The 27,273-nt window shown below is 42.9% G+C and overlaps 1 protein-coding gene across 8 annotated transcripts in view; it reads right to left on the reverse strand.

Moving 5' to 3' along the window:
• The window catches only part of med12 (mediator complex subunit 12), a 205,234-nt gene that overhangs the window by 111,601 nt on the left and 66,360 nt on the right, over window positions 1-27,273 (reverse strand). For all 8 annotated transcript variants that reach the window (XM_041195243.1, XM_041195237.1, XM_041195238.1 and 5 more), the window contains 5 exons: window positions 15,876-16,022; window positions 15,640-15,739; window positions 13,106-13,242; window positions 10,615-10,746; window positions 749-875 (listed from right to left, as the gene is read on the reverse strand). In XM_041195243.1, coding sequence (XP_041051177.1) covers window positions 749-875; window positions 10,615-10,746; window positions 13,106-13,242; window positions 15,640-15,739; window positions 15,876-16,022 — 643 coding nt within the window. The remainder of the gene's footprint in view (window positions 1-748; window positions 876-10,614; window positions 10,747-13,105; window positions 13,243-15,639; window positions 15,740-15,875; window positions 16,023-27,273) is intronic.

Below are 27,273 nucleotides of genomic sequence, written 5' to 3' on the forward strand. Positions count from 1 at the left end.
ATGTCCAATATGTGTGCATCTTAGAATTTACACCTCTGAGTCAAAGGTTTGTGGATTCGAGCCTCACACTTAACATTGAGCATATAATTTGAGCTAACATTCTGCTCATTCTGCTGTTGCATCTCCCAAGGTAATATGGTTGTTGCCTGTTGAGCAACTTTAATAGAAATCAGAGAGATGTTCTTAATCAATTGCACAAATTAGGTGCAAGTGCACAGCCAAGCGTTACAGATGTATGCTTCTTGCTTTCCAAAAGAAGACTGATTTATAATAGTAGTTCCCTGCAATGATCCCAGCCTGACTGCTCCAGTGAAGGGACACCCTGTTATTTAAATCAGATGTAGATGAAATTGGGAATAGCAGTCTTCCAGAAAATTGTCTGACTCCGATAGTTTAGCTTCCAAAATATAGTTAAAGTGCAGCATCCATTGCTTTAAGCTTGCCACTAACTTAAGGCTAAACATTAGGATGAATGCACAAGCAGGCACACCTGCAATTGAGATTTAAATTTTACTGTTGAAGAATGAACTACAGTTTATTCTTCCTGGTACATCTACATGAAAAATGTTTGGCCATCCCTCCCACACAAATGCATAATGTGATGTAAATCCCACCAAACTGCATCATCAAATTACAGCACATGGCCTAATTGTGATGAAAGTTACAGATTCCAGGTTTCCAAAGAGCAATTTTGTTGGTTTTCTACCACAGCACAGTACCCCTTAACTATTTCCTGCAATACACTTACTCAGCATTGGAGCTTGGGTATCCAGGAATTGAAGCAACACATCCTGGAAAACAGGAATGCTGGCACTGGTGAGAGAGCCAGATGACACAGATCCCTTCTCATCTACTACCTCTGATTCACCACATCTCTAGAGTAAAGAATAGGTTATAAATATTACTGGATTCACAGAAACATACAGCAGAGAAAAATTTTTAAAAATCAATTTGATGTTAATTCACAATACATTTTCATGATACAAACTAGGCACCATCTCAGTTTTTATTTTTCAGAAATTATAACCAATATTTTTTCTCCCCAAGATTTTGGTCCTCACCTCAAATTTCACTTACCCTGCAAGAGAACAGACTAATTTTAAAATGATGATGTCTAAATCTCCCAGCTAAAGTTGGGAGCTAAACATCAGGTCAGGAAAGAAACGGGAAAACTTTGATTTATGAAACACCTTATGTCCTTGGGAAGTCCCAAAACATTTCAAACGAATCACAGAATGGTCACAGCATAGAAGGTGGCCATTGGGCTCATGTCTGTGCTAGTTCTCTGAAGGAGCAATTTACCCAGTGCCACTCCCTGGCCTCTTCTCATGGCACTGCGCATTCTTCCTTTCCAGATAATAATCCAATTCCCTCTTAAATGCCTTGATTAAACCTGCCTCCACCACACTGCGTGAAAGTTTTCCTTCATGTCTCCATTGCTCCTTTCGTCAATTACCTTAAAATCTGTTGATCTCGATCCTTTCACTAATGCAAACAGTTTTTCCCTCTCTACTCTGTCCAGGCCCCTCACGGTTTTGTATACCTCTAGCAAACCTTTCAACTTCCTCTTCTCCAAGGAAAACAGTCCCACCTTCTGCAATCTATCGAGTTGAAGTTCCTCATCCCTGGAACCATTTTCATGAATCCTTTCTGTACTCTCTCTAATGCCTTCAAAGCCTTCCTAAAGTGTGGCACCTAGAAATGGACATAATACTCCAGTTGAGGCCAACAAGTGTTCCATACAAGTTTATCATAACCTTCTTGCTTTTGTACTCTATGCCCCTATTAATGAAGCCTCAGATGCTATTTGCTTTATTAAACAGTATCCAACCTGTCTTGCCACATTCAACTGCTTATGCATATATATGGTCACTTTACTCCTATACCCCCTTTAGAATTGTATATTTTTTTCTAATTGATAATGTCTCTCCACGTTCTTCCTATCAAACTGAAGCACTTCACACTTATCTGCATTAAATTTCATCTGTCACTTGTGTGCCTATTCCACCAACCTATCTGCCCACTTGAAGTCTATCACTATGCTCCTCACCGTTCACAATGCTTCCAAGTTTTGTATCATCCACAAATTTTGAAATTGCACCAAGTTCTAGGTCATTAATAAATATCATAAGAGTAAGAGTCCAAACAATGACCCTTGCAGTCCAAAAACATCCATTAACTTTTACTCTCAGTTTCCTGTCACTCAGCCAATTATGTATCCATTCACTACCATCCCCTTTATTCCAGGAGTTATAATTTTGCTCAGAAGTCTGCTGTGTGACACTTTATCAAATGAATTTTGGGAGTCCATGTCCAACACATTAACACATCAGCCCTCTCTGTTACCTCATCAAAAAACTCAAGCAAGTTAATTAAGCACGATTTGCTCGTTACAAATCCATGCTGGCTTTCCTTAATTAAACCATGTTCGCTCAAGTGACTTATTTTGTTCCAAATTATCGTTTTGAGATAATTTGAGATAATCAGTACTGAGGTTAAACTGATTGGCCTATAGTTGCTGGGCATATCTTTACGTCTTTTTTTGAACAAGAGTGCAATATTTGCAATTTTCCAGTCCTCTGGCACCACCTCAGAGTCTTAGGAAGACTGAAAAATTATGGCCAGTGCTTCTGCAATTTCCACTCTCACTTCTCTCAGTATCCTTCAATGCATCTCATCTGGTCCTGGTGCCTTTTAACTCTAAGTACAGGCAATCTACCTAATAACTCTGTTAATTTTAACCCCTTCAAAAGTCTGAATTATCTTGTCTTTCACCATGACCCGCACATCATCATCTTCCTTGCTAAAGACAGATGTAAATCATTTGTTTAATATCTCAGCTATGCCCCTGCCTCGATGAGTAAATCTCCTTTTTGGTCCCTAACTGGCCCCATTCCTCCTTTCACCATCCTTTTACTATTTATATGCCTATAGAAGACTTTTGAATTCCCTTTTATGTTGGCTGCCAATTTTGTTTCCTTTTTAAATTGTCTCTTTGCTTTTCTTATTTGCTTTCGCACGTCCTCTCTGAACCTTCTATATTCACCTGGTTCGCGGTTGTATGATCCATCACATATCTATCATAAGCACAGTCTTACTTCTTCATTTAATCTCGAGCTCTTTCGTTGGTCCAGAGAGCTCTGGATTTAATTGCCCTAAACTTTCCCCTTTGTGGGAATAAACCTGGACTGTGCCTGAACTATCCCTCCTTAAAGGCAGCCTATTGTTCAACTACTATTTTGCCTACCAACCTTTGATTCCAATTTATCTGGCCCAGATCAATTCTGACCCTATTGAAGTTGGTTTTCTCCCAGTTAATTATTCTTTTGCTGGATTATTCATTGTCCTTTTTCATAGCCAATCTAAACTTTATGATATAATGATCACTGTTCCCCCACTGATACTTGATCCACTTAGCCCACCTCATTCCCAAGAATCAGGTTTAGCTGTGCCTTCTTTCTCATTGGACTGGAAACCTACTGCAGTAGAAAATTTTCCTGAACACATGCTAGGAACTCTTTCCCCTCTCTGCCCTTTACTATCCCAGTCTACATTTGGATAATTAAAGTCCCTCATTATAGCTAAATAATAACTTTCTGAAGCACAGACATTTTTTTTATTTATTCATTCACGGGATGTGGGCTTTGCTGGCTAGGCCAGCATTTATTGACCATTCCTAATTGGCCTCGAGAAGGTGACAGTGAGCTGAACAGTTGCACTCCATGTGTTGTCGGTACACTGCGACCTCTACCACTTGAAGGACAGGGGCAGCAAATGCATGGGAATACCACCACTTATAAGTTCCCCTCCAAGCCACACAGCATCCTAACTTGGAACTAAATCACCGTTCCTTCAGTGCCGCTAGGTCAAAATTCAGAAACCCAAACTGAGCATCAGTGAGTAGGTTATTGCTGTGTAAGTACCACTTAATAGTACTGCTAATTACCTCTTCCACCAGTTTGCTGATGATCGCACCTAGGCAGATCAGGCAGTAATTGGTCGGATTGGATTTGCCCTGCTTTTTGTGGACAGGACATACCTGGGCAATTTTCTACATTACTGGGTAGCTGCCAGCGTTGTAGCTGCACTGGAACAGCTTGGCTCTGGGTGCAGCAAGTTCTGGAGCACAAAAACTACCGCAGAATGTTATCAGGGCCCTTAGTCTTTTCAGTATCCAATGCCTTTAGCCATTTCTCGCCAATATCTGGAGTGAATTGAATTGGCTGAAAACTGTCATCTGTGATGCTGGGAACCTCAGGAGGAGGCTGAGATTGATCATCCACTCAGCACTTCTGCCTGAAGACGGCTGTAAATGCTTCAGTTTTTATTTTTGCAATGATGCGCTGATCTCTCCTGTCATTGAGAATGGGGATATTAATGAAGACTCCTCCTTCCAGCTAGTTTGAAATTGTCCACCACCATTCACAACTGGATGTGGCAGGACTGCAGAGCTTTGATCTGACTGTTGGTTGTGGAATCACTTAGCTCTATTGCATACTGCTTCTGCTGATTGGCATGCAAGCAGTCCTGTGTAGCTTCATTACATTGACACCTAATGTTTAGTTATGCCTGGCGCTGCTCCTGACATGTCCTCCTGCATTCTTCATTGAAGCAGGATTGATCCATTGAGTTGATCATAATAACAGAGCAGGGGATATGCCAGGCCATGAGGTCACAGATTATAGTTGAATACAATTTTGCTGCTGATAGCCCACAGCAACTCATGGATACTTTCATAAAGCTATTAATGTATATATTATTGAAAATTATCTTTCTTTTAAAAATATAGCTTTAGTCCCTGGGCATGTCTTAATTGGATTAAAGCCAGCTAGTCAGGGTCCTTTGATGTGTACTAGATGAGATGAATGTGAGGTAGAGGTAAAATGCATTTGCATTTTTTTGAATAGAGCATTCAAGAAGGGGGCGCAGGGGCGGAAATCTGGCACCTAGCTAGCAGAGACCAAGAAATATGTTTATAAAACTGGTACTATGAAAGGGGTTTTATTGTTAGAAGAGGTGGAGTTCAAAGGGGCTGGTGATACAGTGATAAGTTACATTCAATGAGCTATATTGGGTATAACAGACAGCAGTTGTGTGTGTGCAGGGCAGAGGCAATGTAAGCTCAAAACAGCTGTAAGCCTACAACTGTCCCCACATTAATCAAAGTGAAAGGAACCTCATTTTGAATTTGTAAGGTGAAAATACTTTTCCTGGTGTCTGCTGAAAGCCCGTGGATTGTTGTTGCCTTAATGGAGATTAGTTTGGGAATTTGTCAAAAGTTATGATAGCAGTAATTTGTAGCCATGTGGATATATTTATCTTGTGTAAATGAATAAATGTCTCATGTATTTTGATATAAAACCTCTCGAGAATTGGTGGTCTGATTCCTGAATTTAGAGCTGCATCTCAAATGTAAAAAATAAAAATATGGGTTATCACAGCTGTTGAAAGTTTCCCTCTGGGATTTTTAAATAACTCAGCTTTACCAAATGCTAGGTCATACCAGATGCCCAGTTTTGAGTTGCTAGATCAGTTCTAAATCTATCCCATTTAGCATAGTGGTAGTACCACACAACACGATGAAGATTATCGTCAATGTGAAGACTCCACAATGACTGTGTGATGATGATCACTTCTACCAATACTGTCATGTTCAGGTGCATCTGCGACAGGTAGATTGGTGAGGACAAGGTCAAGGAGGTTTTTTCCTCTTGTTGCTACACCTATGAACTGCCGCAGGCCCAGTCTAGCAGCTACGTCCTTTAAGAATTGGCCAGCTTGGTCAGTAGTGGTGCTACTGAGTCACTCTTTGCAATGGACATTGAAGCCCCCAGCTAGAGTGCATTCTGTGCCCTTGCCACTCTCTGTCGTTCTTTCAAGTGGTGTTCAATATGGAGGAGCGCTGAGTTATCAGCTGAGGTGGAAGGGGTGGTGGGGGGATGGGAGATGGTAATCAGCAGGAGATCTCTTTGCCCATGTTTGACTTGATATCATGCAACTTCATGGGGCCAGAGTCAATGCTGAGGATTCCCAGGCAAACTCCCTCCTCAAGTATGCCACTGTGCCACCACCTCTGGTGAGTTTATCTTGCTGGTGGGACAGGACATATGCAGGGATGGTGACGGTGGTGCCTGGGACACTGTCTATAAGGTGTGACTCAGTGAGTATGACTATCAGGCTGTTGTGCTTGACTAGTCTGTGGGGCAGCACTCCTAATCTCGGCACAAGGCTCCAAATGCTAGTAAGGAGGACTTTGCCATTGTCATTACTAGTGCCCAGGTCCTGCTGAGTGGTTGGTTGCATTCCTTTTAGACTTTGTAGTGCTTTGATACAACTGAGTGGCTTTCTAGGCCATTTCAGAAGGCAGTTAAGAGTCAATCACATTGCAGTAGGTCTGGAGTCAGCTGTAGGCAAGACAAGGTAAGGAAAAATTTGACCGAATTTTTCAAGAAGATGACTAGGTGTGTAGATTAGGGTAGTGCAGTTGATGTGGTCCACATGGACTTCAGTAAGGCTTTTGACAAGGTCTAGCATGGGAGACTGGTTAAGAAGATAAGAGCCCACGGACTCCAGCGCAATTTGGCAAATTGGTTCCAAAATTGGCTTCATGGCAGGAGGCAGAGGGTGATGGTTGAAGGTTGTTTTTATGACTGGAAGCCTGTGTCCAGTGGCGTAACACAGGGTTTGGTGCTGTACCCCTTGCTATTTGTAGTGTACATTAATGATCTAGAAATGAATGTAGGAGGTATGATCAAGTAAGTGTGCAGATGACACGAAAATTGGTGGTGTGGTAAACAACGGGGAGGAAAGCTTTAGACTACAGGACAATGTAGATGGACTGGTCAGATGGGCAGAACAGTGGCAAATGGAATTTAATCCTGACAAGTGTGAGGTGATGCATTTTGGGAGGACTAACAAGGCAAAGGAGTATACGATGAATGGTAGGACCCTAGTACAGAAGATCAGAGGAACCTTGGTGTGCTTGTCCATACATCCTTGAAGGCAGCAGGACAGGTAGATAAGGTGGTTAAGAAGGCATATGGGGTACTTGCCTTCATTAGTCGAGGCAGTGAATACAAGAGCAGGGAGGTTATGATGGAGCTGTATAAAGCAATAGTTAGGCCAATCTGGAGTACCGTGTACAATTTTGGTGGCCACAGTATAGGAAGGATGTGATTGCACTGGAGAGGGTGCAGAGGAGATTCACCAAGTTGTTGCCTGGGCTTGAGCGTTTCAGCTATGAAGAGAGACAAGATAGGTTGTTTTCCTTAGAGCAGAAAAGGCTGAGAGGGGACTTGATTGAGGTGAACAAAATTATAAGGGGCACAGATAGGGTAGATAGGAAGAAACTCTTCCCCTTAGTGGAGGGGTCCATAACCAGGGGGCATAGATTTAGGGTAAGAAGCAGGATGTTTAGAAGGAATTTGAGGAAAAAATTTTTCACCCAGAGGGTAGGGGATATCTGGAACTCTCTGCCTGAAAGAGTGGTAGAGGCCGGTACCCTCACAACATTTAAGCAGTATTTAGATGAACACTTGAAACGCCATAGCATAGAAGGCTTTGGGCCAAGTGCTGGAAAATGGGGTTAGAGTAGATAGGGGTTTGATGACTGGCGTGGACACGATAGACCGCTTTCTGTGCTGTAAAACTCTAAGACTGGAGATTTCCCTCTTTAAAGGACATTAGTGGACCAGATGGGTTTTTACGACAACTGACAATGACCATTACTGAGACTAGCTGTTTTTTAAATCCTAAATTTTATTAATTGAATTTAACTTCCACCAACTGCCATGGTAGGTTTTAAACATGTCCTCAATGCATAAGCTTGGGCCACTGGATTACTAACTAGTCCACTGACTTTACCATTACACCAGCGCCTCCCCCATTATTGTTAGGCGGATAAATATAACAACCAGTTTGTATATGGAAAGGTCATACAAATGAATGACATTTGGTGGTGTTGGTTGAGGTAGAAATGTTGACCAGGGTAACCCATCAGACAAATGAGGCCTCCATCATCCACAAGACAACATCAATACTTCAGCATTCAGCATTGCACTGAAATAGCAACTTAGTTTGCATGCTCAGGTACTGCAGTGAATCTTGGTGAATCAACAACCTCTGACTCAAAAGTAAGAATGCTATTAAGTGGACACACAATTTCCTTGAAAAGCCTGAATCTTCCAATCATTACATGAAATCCGTTCATTCAGCAATTCTGAGTGAGCATTAGTTCAAACACATGACTCCATGCAATTCAGTATTAAGCCAACAGTATTATTCAAAGAGGAGAATGCACCTAACTGAAGAGCTTCAAGTGGAACAAAGTGGATAGAGCTTTACTTTATTCGCTACATTGAGTACAGCATAGAATACGTGCAGTGAGCTTTACCTAGGAGTGTTGATAGTTGTAGAATGTGTTTATCTCAGCGCTCACAAACATGACAAAAATACACATGTTTTGAAGGTAGCAGAAAACATTTGAAGATGGAAGCTTCTATTGAAGCACAATTCAAACAACAACTCACATCACATTCTTAGCCAAAATGTTGTACTTCTATATATTTCAAAAGTCAGCGTGGGCTCGGACTTGCACAGAAATTTTGAAGAGGTGCATCCTTGCCTAGGCATGATTAAGGAGATTAAAGCTGCATCATGGAGGGCTCTTGCCTCAATTGCTCCGATTCACTGGTATTTTGCTTGAAATCATGCTGAATGAAGTTAGGCAAGGGACAATTATTCTGTTTGGAATTCATTGCGCTTGCTCTAGAAAAGATTAGTCCAATCAACCTTACAAAATATAGCTAATGGGGTTACTTCTTCTCCTTCAATGAAGTCTTCCTTTTGCATTACTTGTTTGCCCAAACCACCGTCACAGTAACATAACTTTTATAATCAAGTCCCATCTTGGTCGCCTTTGCCCATTCCTTTGGCATCTTCTCCCTCCTGCGATTCACCCTCTCTCAAATCCCTACCTCATTTAAAACAATCATCATTAACCTCTTCGCCTCTACAATGATCCATTCTTTATCCTCAGTAATTTCAACCTGGATCTATCTAAACTTCTCCATCCCACTCTGCCCTTCTAACCTCACTCTATCTCACCCATCACATAAATTCAAGGTTACCACTTTCAAGTTCACCATCACTCATGACCTTTCCACTCCCTAGATTGAGATTACCTTTTCTCACAACCCCTTCACTCCACAGGTCTTTATTATCAACAACCACTTCCATACCACCCTTATCCTTCACACACTTCCCTCAACCATCCACCTCTGAATAACTCTGCTATTACTCACTCACTAATTCACTCAAACTTTCAACTCTCCTCTGGCTATCCATACTGTCACTGCTAATCTGCTCAACTGCTCCTTTAACCTGTGCAGCCAACACTTTTGTTACTATTAAGGCACCCACTATTTCAAACCCATGATGATTTTTGTTCCCTTTAGTCAGAGCACATCTGATGTACAATTGGTCTAGTCATTCAATGCTGGATTGTTCAATCATGTTCAGATTCACAATGCCTTGCTGTCCTTGGGCAAATACTTCCAAGGATAACTCAAGGCTCCTTTTCTTTATGAAAAAATATCTGCTTTCTCTTTCCTCTGCCCCTCCAGCCTTGTCTCCAATTTCAGGTGCAAAAAACTCATGTATTTCTTTGTAACCAAAACCAAGACCATCTCTGTAGCTGCATCTGCCATTACCATGACTTCCTCCTCATCCTTTGCAACCATGTCCAATCACTTGGTGCCCCACCTTCTCTATCTAGAATTGTTTGCCACTCTAACTTCTCTCCCATCTACTCTTTAAGCTCAACTCTTGCATGAGACCATCCTTCTGCTCCAACAATCCATACCCAACTTAATTCATGGCAACTCAACACTTGGCTCATGCGCTTTCTTGCAAAATCACCACTAAAAGCCATCCTATTCAAAAAGCCAAATCAACCTCTGTAACCTCCCTTCTCTCCCCATGGTCCTCAAACGTTTTGTTGCTTTCCAATCCCATGTCCATAGCTCTCAAATTTTCCTGTTAAGTATTTTTAGTCTGCTTCTGCCCTCCTTAAAACATTGAGCTTGTCCTGACGAAGTCATAAACTGCACTTGTCATCCTGCCTCCTCAAACTCTAATATTTTATATGGTTAATCATGCCATCCACACCTTGGTGTTAAAAGTTACATCATTCCATTGATGTACAGTTCAATGCTTCATGGGGCTCCGTTCCTGTCTGTCCAACGATGGGCCCTCCCACCTACTAGTCACCTTTGGAGACTTCCAAAGATTTATCTTTGTGTTAGTTTTTATTAATTTATTAAAGTAAACAAGATGCCTACTGATTGAAAGTGCCATCTAACATGTAAATACAATTGGCACAGTGATCAAACTCCCGAACACCCCTGCTGGAAGTCATATGGGAAGATTTGTGCTTCTAGCCAAAAGTTGAAAGTAGCTCCACCCATCCAAGTGTACAAAGTAACACATTCCACTGATTTGCACTTTGATGGAGGAAATTCTATTTCCCACTTGTGATTCAACTGAACAAAAACACACAAGGGTAAGTGTCTCAAAATAAAAATTGGAAAGTGAGACAACTAGCCAGAATCTTACCTCAGCTTCAATTTCAGCTTGCCTCTTCTCCAACAATTTTGCCACCACCATGGCCCGGTGTCTGCCTGAACGCTTGCAGCTCACTGCCCACTCACAAAGCAATGTCATCACTGCATCATCATCTGGCAACATCTGGACAGGGAAGAAGAATAAATGTAATGGAAACTATACGACAAATTATTTGGAAGCCAAAACACAAAAAGGCTTAAAGTATGAGCTCATTTCTCTCCAACTCAGAGAGCATAAAGGAAGTCGTAACATCAGGAACAAGAGCTCAACAAGACCCAGCATGTGTGGTATGCAATATTCTCTGATGTATGAGAATGGTTTTAAACTTCAAAATATATTAGAAACTGTGGAACGGAGGAAATCTTTCCTTGATGGTTAAATGAGTAAATGCATTAATGTGGTGCTGTGCCATACCCCTAGTCAAGTCCAAAGCTCAATCCATAATTGGTGCTGATTTACTAGATCTCTTCTGGGCAGCTGTGGCGTTGGGTTGGGGCTAGGGAAGGGGTGGTCTACAAGGTGCATTGGTTCAAAGTGCACATGTATACAACTGGTGAGGAATAGTTAAGATGTAGCTGAAGTGCCCTCCATTGGAGAATATGGTCTACTGACCATGCCGTTACACAGAGAATTCAATCTTAGCAAGAATCTGTACATTCAAAAGGTGAAATCAACATACAAACTCAATCTTGTGATCAGAATTTCCCTCAACTTCATTACAATCACCTCTATCACTTCAAAGGATAAAGGCAGCAGATATACGGAACACCACTACTTGCATGTACACTATCTTGACTTGGAACTATCGCCATTCCTTCATTGTAGCTGGGTCTAAGTCCTGGAACTCCCTCAACTCTCAGCATGGTAGAACAGATCCAACATTGAATGAGTAGATGTCAGAATTATATGTCAGATGTGCTCTGACTAAAAGGAACAAAGATCAGCATGGGTTTGAAATAATAAATTTAAAAAAACAATTGATATGAAGCTCAATTGCAAGTAACATGGCTGCAGGTAATACAAGTCATGTATCAAGCAAGCTTCAACAAGCACACAACCACAAATCATGATTGATGAGCTCAATAGTTTGTGAAAGGCAAGCCACAACTTTAATATTATGTCAATGTCAACAACTCTCAAACACAGCAGTGAATATTGTCAACAAAGGATTTTTCGGGATTGTGAAAAATATTATAAAATGTTTGGAAATGGAACAATATCTTAGTGACCACATCACTGCAGAAAGATCTTTAACTTGAAAGAAAATTGCATTGGGCAAACAATTTTAAGCAGGACCTAACGACTTTTCATAGTATAAATAACTGAAAATGCATAAGAGGTGTAAGACCATAAATGTTTTCATTGGCTATGAACTTTCATACTCATCAAAATGAGTGACTAAAGAATTTATATTTTGATCCATTAGTATCAACACTAAACCACCCACAAGTTAAGTGTAACTTGGTTGGGTGCAAGGTAAGGTTCACTCTTTGCTTCAAACATCTGTCTCAGTCAAAACTTCAAAACACTCTCTTCTACAGCACCATGTGACATTTCTCGAGCCCATATTAGTCTTTCCTGTAGTCATGCTGAATGAAATTTCCAACTTAATTCTAATTATTTCTGAACCAAGAAAATGCAAATACAGGAAATCTAAAAGACAAACAGAAATTAATATTCCTGTCAGCATTTGAAAACAGAAAAAAAAGGGAATATTGTAGGGATGGACCCATAATCAGAAGAGAACTGTTTGTCCTTTTGGTCCATTTCCACTAAGAACTATATTTGAACTACCAAAACTCATTTTACATGGAATTGTTACAGCAAGCAGGTGAGACTTTCATTCAATCAAACTCTGTGTTAAACTTTAACCCAGGCCCCTAAGATGAAGATGAGTACCTCATCCAAGATTAATAGGAAACAAGCTTCTGCAGTTGCTCTATCTTTAAATAGTTGTGAATAAATCACAGAATCATAAAATTGTTACAGCACAGGAAGAGACCATTCATCCCATAGTGTCCGCACTGGCTGCCTTCAGGAGTAACTCAGCCACTCCCCTGATTTTTAAACAATCTGTTCATCAATAGCCTGTAAAAGCACTAGAGTGAATAAAGTTAATAACAAAGCTTCAATTTTTGATGCATTTGATCAGTCTATATTTTAACATTTCAGTTGTTTATTTTTAAAACAAAGCCAATTTACAATTGCCTCTGGGTGAGGGTAAATGGTAGACAAACCAGCCAACTTTCCAACTATCCATTGGCCCCTCTCAGAAAATATGCATGCAATGCATTTAGCTTTGTTCCTCTCAGGGTCCAACAATTACCATCTGGTTTCATGCAAGGATGACAGCTGGCATCTATGAAATTATACTCTAGAAAAGAAATTTCAAATTCAAAAGAAAATGAAATAAAAATGGTGTTGTGATGTCTACTAAACACAGCGATGCATCAAAAACTTTTAGAGAAGTCATTAAACTCACCTCATGCCCATCTTTATTCTGTCCTGATCCAAATATTCTGTTGTAAAGCGAATCCAACGAGTTATTAAAATCAGATTTTTCAAAACTGTGGCTGTCAAGTACCTCCAGTGTATGCAATACGCGACCAATAGTAAACCCTACGTAAATGAGACCAGTGCCATGAGACATGCAAATTTATTCTTTTCCAGAGAAACGAAACCATGCTTTATCTGCTTAATTTAGAAGTCAGGGCATGGTTGAAACAGACAATTTTTTGCTTCACAGCCACCATTGCTAAGTCAAAGAATACCAGTCAAGTGTAGAATGAAAATGAATAAACCAAAACACATTTCTCGACAGCTATGCTTAACAAACACCTCATTTTATAATTAGAGTTCATATTCATTTCAATTGTAGTGAGTATTCGCCGTGCACACTCATCTAAACACAGACTCAACCTGATTCCAGGAATCCACAATTCTGCCAAGGGTGGGCGAGGGGGAGCAAGAGAGAGAGAGAGAGAGGGAGGGCGGGGGGGAGCGAAAGAGTGGGAGGGGGGGAGCGAGAGAGAGAGAGAGAGAGAGAGGGAGGGGGAGCGAGAGAGAGAGAGAGAGAGAGAGAGGGGGAGCGAGTGAGAGAGAGAGAGAGGGGGAGCGAGAGAGAGAGAGAGAGAGAGAGAGAGGGGGAGCGAGAGAGAGAGAAGGGGCAGCGAGAGAGAGAGGGGGCAGCGAGAGAGAGAGCAGCGAGAGAGAGAGAGAGAGAGAGAAAGGGGCAGCGAGAGAGAGAGAGAGAGAGAGAAGGGGCAGCGAGAGAGAGAGAGAGAGAGAGAGAAGGGGCAGCGAGAGAGAGAGAGAGAGAGAGAGGGGGCAGCGAGAGAGAGAGAGGGGGCAGCGAGAGAGAGAGAGGGGGCAGCGAGAGAGAGAGAGGGGGCAGCGAGAGAGAGAGAGGGGGCTGCGAGAGAGAGAGAGGGGGCTGCGAGAGAGAGAGAGGGGGCAGCGAGAGAGAGAGAGGGGGCAGCGAGAGAGAGAGAGGGGGCAGCGAGAGAGAGGGGGCAGCGAGAGGGGGCAGCGAGAGAGAGAGAGAGCGAGAAAGGGTCCAGCGAGAGAGAAAGGGTCCAGCGAGAGAGAAAGGGTCCAGCGAGAGAGAAAGGGTCCAGCGAGAGAGAAAGGGGGCAGCGAGAGAGAAAGGGGGCAGCGAGAGAGAAAGGGGGCAGCGAGAGAGAAAGGGGGCAGCGAGAGAGAAAGGGGGCAGCGAGAGAGAAAGGGGGCAGCGAGAGAGAAAGGGGGCAGCGAGAGAGAAAGGGGGCAGCGAGAGAGAAAGGGGGCAGCGAGAGAGAAAGGGGGCAGCGAGAGAGAAAGGGGGCAGCGAGAGAGAAAGGGGGCAGCGAGAGAGAAAGGGGGCAGCGAGAGAGAAAGGGGGCAGCGAGAGAGAAAGGGGGCAGCGAGAGAGAAAGGGGGCAGCGAGAGAGAAAGGGGGCAGCGAGAGAGAAAGGGGGCAGCGAGAGAGAAAGGGGGCAGCGAGAGAGAAAGGGGGCAGCGAGAGAGAGAGGGGGGGAGCGAGAGAGAGAAGGGGGTGCGAGAGAGAGAGGGGGGTGCGAGAGAGAGAGGGGGGTGCGAGAGAGAGAGGGGGGTGCGAGAGAGAGAGGGGGGTGCGAGAGAGAGAGGGGAGAGCGAGAGAGAGAGAAGGGGAATGGGCGAGTGAGAGAGAGAGAGAGCAAGAGAGGAGAGCGAGAGTTCGCAATTGAGACTACATGCAAGAAAGAAAGGGGGTTGAGTGGGGATAGGAGGAACTGGGAGAAACTATACAGTGATAAAGGTGCTGCATTTAGCTAAAGAAACTGGGGGAAGAAACCACGGAATGAAGTCAGGGAACTGGAAAAACAAGAGGCAGCGATTGAGGCAACATGTGTACAGTCTCAGTTTTTCAAATGAAAAACATAAATCATTGCCTCTCTGTTTAGTATTGGCAGGAAGGTGGTGATGGTAGGGTAGAGAGTAAGAGAGTGAGTTCTCTGGCTAAGCAGTAGATGGAATCTGGCATTTTTCTTCCCTTACCAAGACAATCCTGAAGAATGAAAAATTTAACCAAGGTCAGGGAGACACTGTATTGCTAGATATGGCGATTTGTTTTTGAATCGTTACTTTAAAAAGTACAAGAGAATACATAATAATTAGCTAAATAATTAGGGTAGTGTTTTGTCACTTCGCAATGAAAAATCTAAATTCCCTACAGGAAAGAGCTCATAACACGTTAAACCTAAAATTATAAGATTGAGAATAAGAAAGAAATTCAATGGAATGTTTACATCCAAATAGAATGTGGAATAAATTCCTGGGGCAAAACTCTCAACTGGACAATGTAAATGGATTTAATGGAAAATTAGATGCATTTCTTGGGGATAAAATATACAGTGAGAAGGCAGATAGGCAAGGTTGAGATTTGTCCTACAAATTCTTGTATTATATCAGTTACAGGCAATATTCAACAAAGTTTGTGTCAGTCCACTTAAAATTGGAACTGAAAGAAACATCCTTTATATCAAGACTTGCTATTACCTGCATTAGTTTCCTGACACTTATCAAATGACCACCTGACCTCCACAGCCTGACCTCGTTCTTTAATCTGTTCCTCAATTTCCCGCACTTTAGCTCGGACCTGGTCAAGGATTTGGCAGAAGAATAAAGCAGGTTTAGCAACAACTTGCATTCATACAGCAAATTTAATGTAGAAAAACAATCAAAAGTGCTTCACAGAACCTTATTCAAATTTTATACTAGGGAATCTCACATACCTGTTGGGTAAATGTAGAGTTCCCTCCTGGCATAGGAAGACTGGATGGTGCTATGGGTAAAAGATCGAGGGGAGATCCAGTCTTATTTCTGCAATCAGTCAACGAGTAATGCCACACCAATGCACTTGGACAACACAAAACTATGCTCTGTAAAACAAGCAGCGGACTGTCATTAACACCAGTAAATTTTGTGTCTTTCTCCGAACAACTGTTTTAAGTATACAATCAGGAATCGCTGAGGAAAAAAATTCTCTATTTTCTTCCCTGCTCTCCAGACTCCTTGCTCTATTTTGATTTTATGGGCATTAAGTGCCCACCAATATTTCACCTAAGTGGCCACTCTTTAAGTGTGAGTCAAGAGTCTATAGTTCATTCAATGTGCAGAAATTATAGCTGATCCTCATCTGATGTGGGCAGATGCACACTTTTTATCAAGGGTCACTAAGCAATAATCAGGAACAAATAACTAAACCAATTCTCTCTTCCCTGATAGGTTGGATGTCACTGTGGTTTGGCATACTAACATAAGTGCATATGTATCGGTGATGTCCCCTCTGGCTGGTGAAGTAAGGGAGTAAGAGAGGACATTAGGGAAGATGCTGTCTGTCCTTTCTCAATCAGGTAAGAGTAACAACAAAAAAACGGATTTCCTCTGATAAAAAAAAGTGCAAGTAAAGTGAAGCAGGTTTAATATTCCTGGTAACAGTGCTGCTAGAAGAGGTCTAGAACCAAGTCATTTGCCTGATCTCTGTGTTGGTGTAGACTCTTTCTCAGCAGGCTATTTGCCAATGGATGGCATCACAGGCAAGTCTTATCCTGTCCTCACCAAATATCCATACACAAACCTCTTCGAGAAGGAGAGGCAACCTGGCTGATATTTGCTTTCCTTAAACCACAGCAAATAAGTTTTTTTTTAATATTCTTTCACAGGGCTTGGGTGTCGCTGACTAGGCCAGCATTTCTGTTGCCCATCCTTAATCTCACACACACATAAGAAACAGAAGTAGAAGCAGGCCATTCGGTCTCTCGAGCCTGATCCACCATTCAATAAGATCATGGCTGGTCTGTGTGTGTTTTGAATTCCAACATTCCCATCTACCCTCAATAACCTTTGATTCCATTGCCTAACAAGAATCTATCTCCGCTTTAAAACTATTCAATGACCTAGCTTCCACCACATTCTGAGGTAAAGAGTTCCAAGTCGCACAACACACAAAAAATTGCTCACCTCAGAACTAAAAGGGCAACTCCTAATCTTAAAACAATGCCCCCTAGTTCTGGACTCATTCACAAGAGGGAACCTTCTTTCCACATTCACCTTATCAATACCGTTCAGGCTCTTATAAAACTCAATCAAGTCACACCTCACTCTTCTGAATTCCAGTGGAAACACACCCAACTTTTCCTCATGGGACAACCCACTCGTTCCACGTGCCAATCTAGTAAACCTCCTCCGAACCACCTCCAACACATTTACATCCTTCTTTATATAAGGAGGCCAAAACTGCCTATATTAGAATTAGAGATGTGGTCTCACAAATGTCCTGTGTAACTGAAGCATTATATCCTTACTTTTACATTCAATTCCACTCGTAACAAAGGATAGCATTTCAATAGCCTTCTGAATTACTTGCGTTACCTGCATACTAACTTTTTTGTGACTCATGCACTAGAACACCTAGATCCTTCTGCACCTCTGAATTCTGCAGCTGTTTACTGTTTACAATTTAAGTAATACTCTGCTTTTTCATTCTTCCTGCCAAAGTGAATAACATCATTTTCCCACATTATACTCCATCTGTCAGATTTTTGCCTACTCACTAGCCGATCTATATCCATCCACAACCTCCTTATGTCCTCTTCATAACCTACTTTCCTAACTATTTTTCCGTCATCAGCAAATTTAGCTACCATGCCTTCACTCCCCTCATCGAAGTCATTGATATAAACTGTAAAAAGTTGAGGCCCCAGCACAGACCACTGCGGGACTCTACTCATCATATCCTGCCAATCAGAAAAAGACCCATTTATGCATACTCTGTTTTCTACCAGCTGGCCAATCATCTATCCATGCTAATATATCACCCCCTACACCATGGCATTTCTACAATAAGCTTTAACGTGGCACCTTATCAAATGTCTTCTGGAAATCCAAGTACAGTACGTCTACAGGCTCCCCTTTATCCACAGTGCATGTTATCCCTTCAAAGAACTCCAATAAATTGGTTAAATATGATTTCTCTTTCACAAAACCATGCTGACTCTTCCCAATTACCTTCAGTTTTTCCAAGTGCTGGCTATAATCTCCTTAACGATCAATTCTAACACCTCCTCCATGACAGCTGTCAAGCTAACTGGCCTATAGTTTGCTGTTTTCTGCCTCCCTCCTTTCTTGAATCGAGGGGTTATATTTGCTACTTTCCAGACTGATGGAACCGTTCCAGAATCTATTGAATTTTGGGAAATTAATGTTAATGCATATGCTACCTCATTAGCCACCTCTTTTAGAACCCTAGGGTGAAGTCCATCAGGACCTAGAGACTTGTCAGCCCAGAGCTCCATCAGTTTGTTCAGTACCACTTCTCCAGTGATCGTAATTTCACCAAGTTCCTCTCTCCCTTCCACCTTTACAGCTAATACTGGAATTTTTTTTTAATCTTCTATAGTGAAGACAGAAGCAAAATATTTGTTCATTTCATCCACCATCCTTATTACCTACTACTAATTCCCCACTGTCACTAGAGGACCAACACTCACTTTACTTACTCTTTTCCTACTTGTAGAAATTCTTGCTATCCACTTTTACATTTCTAGCTAGCTTCCTCTCATAATCTAATTTATTTCTCCCGATTAACCTTTTAGTCATTCTCTGTTGCTCTTTATATTCTGACCAATCATCTGACCTGCCACTCATCTTTGCGCAGTTTTATGCTTTTTCCTTAAGTTTGATGCTTTCCTTAACTTTAGTTAACCATGGATGGTGGGTCATTCCCTTAGAATTTTCCTTCATAGTAGGAGTATACTTATTCTGTGTATCCTGAAATATCCCCTTAAATGTCTGCCACTGCTTTTCTATTGATTTATCCTCTAGCCTAATATCCCAGTTCACTTCAGCTAGCTCAGCTTTCATGCCCACATGGTTGCCCTTATTTAAGTTTAAAATACTAGTCTTAGGCCCACACTTCTCCCTTTCAAACTGGATGCAAAATTCAATTATATTGTGGGTGCTGTTACTGAGAGGTGCCTTTATTCTGAGACCATTAATTAATCCTGTCACATTACACAATATCAAATCTAACATAACCTGCTCTCTGGCTGGTTCCAGAATATGCTGCTCTAAGAAACTATCTCAAAAGCATTCTATAAACTTCTCATCCAGGCTATTACTGCCAATCTGATTTTTCCAATTTATATGTAGATTAAAATCACCCATGATTATTGCCATCCCTTTATCACAAGCACCCAATATTTCTTCCTGTATGCTTTGTCCTTCATTGTGGCTGCTTTAGGGATTCTGTAGACCACCCACACTGGTGACTTTATGCCCTACTATTCCTCATCTCTACCCAAACCGATTCTAAATCCTGATCTTCTGAGCCAAGGTCTTCTCTAACTATTGCACCAATGCCATCCTCAATTAATAGTGCTACCCCTCCACCTTTACATAGTTTCCTATTTTTCTTGAATGTTATATATCCCTCGATATTCGGGATCCAATCCCTGTCATCCTGCGGCCACGTCTCCAAAATGGCTATCAGATCAGCCGTCTGGACTCTCCCACTTTACTGCATTAGAACAGTGTCAAACACACTCCTCACTATACCTTCCCCTACTACTACTTCATTCCTTTCTTGCCGCCACCCCACCCCTGACAGTTATAGTTACCAATAAATTGTACTAGTATTTAGAAGATAAATAAGCAAAACAAGTAAAATATTCACCAACCAATCACTTACCTCGACGTCACACTTGATTTTCTCCAAATCTGGTTGGTCCACTAAGACCTACCACCAGTAACTAGCTCTTTTAACTCCCAGCTCCCCTCTCACTCTATCTCGTGCTCTTTTATCTACTGGCTGTTGCCCTTGAGAAAGTGGTGCTGAGCCGCACTCTTGAACCACTGCTGTCCATGTGGTTTAGGTACACCCAAAGTGCTGTTAAGGAGTTGTTCCAGGATTTTGACCCAGCATCAGTGAAGGAATGGCGATATGGTTCCAAGTCAAGATGGATGTGTGGCTTGGAGGGCGCTTCCAGGTGGTGGTGTTCCCATGCATCTTCTGCCCTTGTCCTTCTAGGTGAAAGAGATTGTGGGTTTGGAAGGTGCTGTCTAAGGAGCCTTGGTGAGTAATGGTATGCACGGCTGCCTCAATGATGGAGGGAGTGCAGATTGAAGGTGGTGGATGGGGTGGCCAATCAAGGAGGCTGCTTTGTCCTCAATGGTGTTGAGCTTCTTGAATGTTGTTGGAGCTGCACTGATCCAGGCAAGTGAAGAGTGTTCCATTACACTCCTGACTTGTTCCTCGTAGATGGAGGACAGGCTTTGGGGAGTCAGGGGGTGAGTTACTCTCCAGAGAACTCTCAGCCTCTGACCTGCTCTTGAAGCCACAGTATTTATATGACTGGTCCAGTTCAGCTCCTGGTGAATTGTATCCCCCAGGATGTTGACAGTGGGAGATTCAACTATGGTAATGCCGCTGAATGTCAAGGGAGGAGGTTGGGATTTTCTCTGTCTGGTGATGGTCATTGCCTGGCAATTGTGTGGCATAAATACTGCTTGCCACTTATCAGCCCAAGCCTCAATGTTGTCCAGGTCTTACTGCATATGGCAACGGACTGCTTCAGTATCTGAGGAGTCACAAATGGTACCTTATGATGGAGGAAAGATCATTGATGAAGTAGCAGAAGGTGGCTGGGCCAACGACACCACCCAGAGGAAATCCTGCAGTGATGTCCTGGGACTGAGATGATTGACCTCCATTAACCACAGCCACCTTCCTTTGTGGTAGGTATGACTCCATACAGTGGAGAGTTTTCCCCTGATTTCCATTCAATCCAGTTTTGATAGGGCTCCTTGATGTCATACTTGGTCAAATGCTGCCTTGCTGTCAAGGGCAGTTACTATCACCTCACCTCTAGAGTTCATCTCTTTTCTCCATGTTTGGACTAAGGCTATAATGAGGTCAGGAGCTGAGTGGCCCTCGCAGAAAGCAAACTGAGCATCAGTAAGCAGGTTATTGCTGAGTTAGTGCCGCTTGCAAGCACTGTTGATGACCCCTTCCATCACTTGATGATTGAGGGTATACTGATGGGGTGGTAACTGGCCAGGTTAGATTTGACCTGCTTCTTGTGGACAGGACATACCTGGGCAATTTTCCACATTGCCAGGTAGATGCCAGTGTTGTAGCTCTACTGGAACAGCCTGGTTAAGAGCGCAGCTAGTTCTGGAGCACAAGTCTTCAGTACTATTGCTGAAATGTTGTCAGGGCCTATAGCTTTTGCAGTATCTAGTGTCTTCAGCTGCTTCTTATTAACACATGGAGTGAATTGAATTGGCTGGAGACTGACATCTGTGACGCTGGGGACCTCTGGAGGAGGCCGTGATGGATCATCCACTCAGTACTTCTGGTTGAAGACTGTTGTAAACACTTCAGCCTTGTCTTTTGCACAATGTTCTGGGCTCCCCCATCATTCATGATAGGACGTGGCAGGGCTGCAGAGCTTAGATCTGATCAATTGCTTGTGGGATTGCTTAACTCTGTCTATTGCATGCTGCTTTTGCTGTTTGGCATGCAAGAAGACCTTTCTTATAGTTTCACCACGTTGATACCTCATTGTTACATATGCCTGGTGCTGTGCCTGGCATGCCCTCCTGCACCCTTCATTGAACCAGGGTTGATCCCCCAGTCTGACAGTAATGGTAAAGTGGGGGATAAGCCAGGCCATGAAGTTACAGATTTGGGTTGTACACAATTCTGCTGTAGCTGATGGCCCCCAGGACAAAGCAGCCCACTTGATTGGCACCCCATCCACAAACATTCACTCCCTCCACCACCGACAAACAGTGGCAGCTGCATGTACCATCTACAAGATGCAATGCAGTAACTCACCAAGGCTCCTTAGGCAGCACCTTCCAAACCCATGACCACTAGCATCTAAAAGGACAAGGGCAGCATATGCATGGGAACGCCACCACCTGGAAGTTCTCCTCCAAGCCACTCACCATTCTGACTTGGAAATACATCGCCGTTCCTTCACCGCCGCTGGGCCAAAATCCTGGAACTCCCTCTCTAATAGCATTGTGGTGTACCTACACCACATGGACTGCAGCAGTTCAAGGCGGCAGCTGACCACCACCTTCCCAAGGGCAATTGGGGATGGGCAATAAATGGCCAAGCCAGTGATGCCCACAGCCCATAAATGAATTTTTAAGAAGTGCCCCCCGAATGCCCTGTTTTGCGTTGCTAGGTGTTTGAAATCTAACCCATTTAGCACAGTGGTACTGCCACACAACACGATGGAGGATATCCTCAATGTAAAGATGGATTTCATCTCCACAGGGACTGTGTTGTGCTTACTCCTACCAAAACTGTCATGGATCAATGCATCTACAACAGGTAGATTGGTGAAGGCAAAGTCAAATAAGTTTTTCCCTCTTGCTGGTTCCCTTGCCAACTGCCGCAGACCCAGTCTAGCAGCTATGTTCTTTAGCATGCCACCAGCTCAGTCAGTAGTGGTGCTGCTGGGCCACTCTTGACATTGAACTCCCCCATTCAGAGGACATTCTGTGCTCTTGCCACCCTCAGTGCTTCCTCCAAGTGGCGTTCAATATAGAGGCGTACCGATTCAACAGAAGTTACATGGGGTGGGGGGGGGGTGCAGTAGGTAGTATGCAGCAGGGTGTTTCCTTGCCCATCTTTAATCTGACACCATGAGACTTCATGGGTCTAGAGTCGATGTTGAGAACTCCCAGGACAACACCATCCTGACAGTATATTACTTTTCACTTTTCCGCCATCTCTGATAGGTCAGTCCTGTCGGAGGGACAGGTCATGCCAAGGGATGGGGATAGGGGTGGTGATGGTGCCTGGGACATTGTCTGTAAGGTATGATTCTGAGAGTACGACGATGTCAGGCTGTTGCTTGACTAGTCTGTCAGACAGCTCTCCCATGTTAGTAAGAAGGACTCTGCAAGGTCCACAGGGCTGAGGTTGTCGCTTTGTTTCCAGGGCCTAGGTTGACGCCAGGTGATCTGTCTGGTTTTGTTCCTTTTTGTAAACTTAGTAATGGTTTAATACAACTAAATGGCTTGCTAGGCCATTTCTGTGGTCATTTAAGAGTCAATCACATTGCTGTGGGTCTGGAGTCACTTGTAGGCCAGGCTAGTTAAGGACAGCAGATTTCCTTCCCTAAAGGACATTAGTGAACCAGTTGAGTTTTTACGACAATTGATTCATGGTCCCTATTATCAAGACTAGCTTTTTTAATTCCCGATTTATTAACTGTATTTAAATGGTGAGAATTGAACCCATGACCCCAGAGCAACAGCCTCAGCCTCTGGATCACTAGTCCGGTGACATTACACTATGCCACCACCTCCCATTTATGGCAGCCAAGATTGGCATCAAACTTGCAACATTCCTAGTTTGTAAGATTCAGTTCTACAATGACAATGCATTTAAGCACTGAGTTAGCCTCCAGCAAATCATACTGCACAGATAATGTCTCAGACACCACCATCACCGTCCCTGCTTATGTCCTGTCCGGCCAGCAGGGCAGATTCATCAGAGACGGCAGCACAGCGGTACACAGTCAGGAGGAAATTACTCTGAGTTCTCAACATTGACTCTAGGCCCCATGAAGTCACAGGCAAGGAAACCTCCTGCTGATTACTACCTTCCACACACCCTCAGCTGATTAGTACTCCTCCATGTTGAACACCACTTGGAGGAAGCACTGAGGGTAGCAAGGGCACAGAATGTACTCTGGGTGGAGGGCTTCAATGTCTATCACCAAGAATTGCTCGGCAGTGGCACTACTGACTGAGCTGGCCATGTTCAGAAAGACACAGCTGCCAGACTAGCCCTGCAGCAGTTGGTGAGGGAATCAACAAGAGGGATAAATCTACTTGACCTTGTCCTCATCATCCTACCTGTCGCAGGTGTATCTGCCCATGAGAGTATTGATAGAAGTGACCACCATAAAGTCCTTGTCGACATGAAGTCCTGTCTTCACACTGAGGAAAGCCTCTGTTGTAATATGCCTTTAAGGATGGCAACATGCCATCACTAAAAGGGAAGTGTGTCATGTTATCCAGTCTCAGTTTCACTTTTGCCTGTGAGCAGAACACAGCACAGCTCTGATTTCTTCAAGTTTTCTATCCATGTATATCTATTCTCATGTGCCCCCTAGTTTAAATAAATAGACCCACGTGTTTACTCAATCCCTTAATAGCAATTGGTGCCTTTATATCATTATAAAAATATGACAATAGTATTCAATGGCGGTCATACTGCATAGCAGCAAGATTACGTGGTGAACAGCCTTAAATCGTATTACGAGGCATGGGACGACCCTTGGCTTTTTGGTTAGACCACAACGAGTTTACAGTGTTGGAGAATGTTGAAGTCGAAATGTGGTGACTGCAGAGAAAAGTTTTGAAGACAGTGCTCAAATAAAAAACTGGCAAGCAGATGGATCCCTCATGGTAAGATTACAACACGTAGCCTGTCAGTTCCGTGAGTGAGAGAGTGCATCGAGAGGACCAACACCGGGTTAGCTCAGTCAGAAAAGGTGAGTGACCAGGGTGTGGGCCAGATTGATAGAGAGCAAGGGGGAGCTAAACAAAAAAAAAACAAAATAAAGCCATCATAAAAATTGAGCCAGAGGAAATTACAATTCTAACGGGTGGCATGAGTTGCTGAACAATAATTTAAATAAAATGAAGAAGGTCAGAGGGATATTGTCAGAATGTCAACATAATTCTCCAGTTTGAATTGAGATGCAACTGACCTATTATCTGAATTCAAAATGCTTAAACAGCATACAGAGCTATGGTTTCTTGATTCAGGTGTGTTTGAACTAGACAAGCAAACCATAGAAATTCAACTAGCAATTGGAAATGAGGGTCTACACAGGCCAAACATGTCAAGATTAATAGCAGAAGAGCTAACAGATCCCCAAAAGATATGGAATACATTGGAAAGACTGGTTCAGAATCAGGCTGAACTTACATATTCATCGGCTGGAGTTCATGTCATTTCGACAACAGCCTGCAGAATCTATAGACTACTTTGTCAGCAGATACAGAGAAAAGGGTACATACTGTGATTTTTCAAATGCAGAACTAGCAGACAGCATTCCAGCAAGATCTGCTAAACAAGCCCAAAATATACAGCAGCAATTGTCACTCATCAGTGGAGCTTACAAGTCCTAAGTACAATCCAAACTGATGACACACTCAGAAGAACACCTAAACCTAGCAAGACATGTGGAAGGTGTGGCCTTCTACATGTGCCGATACCTTGCTTTCCAACAATTCTGTTAGGCAGTTGGCAGTAAAGGCCATTGGCAGAGGTAGTTCACTAGAGCAAAGGCTGATGTAGCTACAAAGAGCTGTTCATTGATCAAAACAGATGGTACACAACGGTTACCATCAAGCAATAAGACTGACCATCCGATATCCTGTAAGAACATATATGAGATGATTGACATACCAGAAAATGATGACGATGTGCACGATAAGATGAAGAGCAGTGAACACAGGTTTCATACCATTAATCTCGTGGAAAACATAAATACCATCTCACCATCTGAAGCATTTGCCAAGACTCAAATTATTTGCCCCATGAAAGTTGGTATCTACTCGTTATTGGCCGAGGTTGACACAGCAGCAAGTGCAAATATATTAACTCTGCAGATTCTAAAAGGCATGTATCCATTAACGTGGAAGGCCATGACGAAATCAACTACTGTGAAACTTTCAACGTACAATGGTTCACTAATTCCATGTGCAGGTTCCATAGTCCTGGAGTGCAAGTATAATAAATCCTCCTGGGTGTCAAAGATATTCTATGTCATGGAGACTAACGGCCCAGTAATCGCAGGTCTACCAGCTTGCCGTGACCTCACACTAGTGACCATGGAAATCAGTCAGATCTCATACAGATCAACCTCAGAAATACTCCTATCACCTCAGTTCATGGCCTAACAAAGAAATACTCAAAATGTTTCGGCAAAATTGGTGCTTTCAAGGGGCTGAAACATTATAGTTGTGGGAGAATACAAGTCCGTCAATTGATCCACCACATAAGTGCAGCATCCACTTACAAGACAAATTGAAGGTCAAACTAGGCAAAATGGAAAAAGACAGAATCATTAAAATAGCACCAGAGCACACAGATTGGAGCAGCTCAGTTGTGTGTGTCACAAAGAAGGGCAAATCAGATCCATTTCAATTCCTTAACCACCGTGCAGTCCTATTGCATCGAGGACTAGATCCCAAATGCAACCAGGAACAGCATCCAAGAATGACAATCCCATAGGTCACTGTGAGCAATCAAAGAAACCTCCAGACAAGGTTACCATTACAAGATCTGAACGTAACAGCAGGTTACCTCTACGCTTTAGAAACTCACAGATGCACCAGTTCAATACACTAATGTAATGGTAACTAAGCATGAATATGTATTGTAAATAGTTATACTTCTTTGGAAGGGGGGAAAATTATGTTTAAAAAGGGAGATTTGTAACATGCCTTTAAGGGATAGCAGCATGCTATCCATCACCAGAAGGGAAGTATCATGGTGATCGAGTCTCAGTTTCACTTTTGCCTATGAGCAGTACACAGCACAGTTTTGATGTCTTCAAGCCATCTATATCTGAGCTCATGTGCATAGTTTAAATAAATGAACCCACAATGTGTTTCCCCAATCCCTTATGAGTGACTGATACCTATATCATTCTTAAAAACAAACACCCGCCATCGTGTTCTATGGCACTACCACCTGTGCTGAGTGGGGCAGATTAAGAACAGATGTAGCAACTCAAGATTGGGTATACATGAGGCATTGTGGGCCATCAGCAGCAGCATTCAACCACAACCTGTAACCTCATGACCCAGCATATCCCTCCATAACATAACCAACAAGCTGGGGATCAACAATGGTTCAATGAAGAGTACAGGAAGGCTTGCCAGGAGCAGCACCAAGCGTACCTAAAGATGAGATATCATTCTTGTGAAGCTACAAGGCTACCTGCTTGCCAAACTGTGGAAGAAGCATGTGAAAGACAGAGCTAAATGATCCCACAGCCAATGGATCAGATTAAAGCTCTGCAGTCTTGTCACATCCACTTGTGAATGGCGGTGGACAATTAAGAACTAGCTGAAGGAGAAGGCTCC

Source organism: Carcharodon carcharias, chromosome 9 (genome assembly GCF_017639515.1).
Source record: "Carcharodon carcharias isolate sCarCar2 chromosome 9, sCarCar2.pri, whole genome shotgun sequence".
Lineage (NCBI taxonomy): Eukaryota > Metazoa > Chordata > Chondrichthyes > Lamniformes > Lamnidae > Carcharodon > Carcharodon carcharias.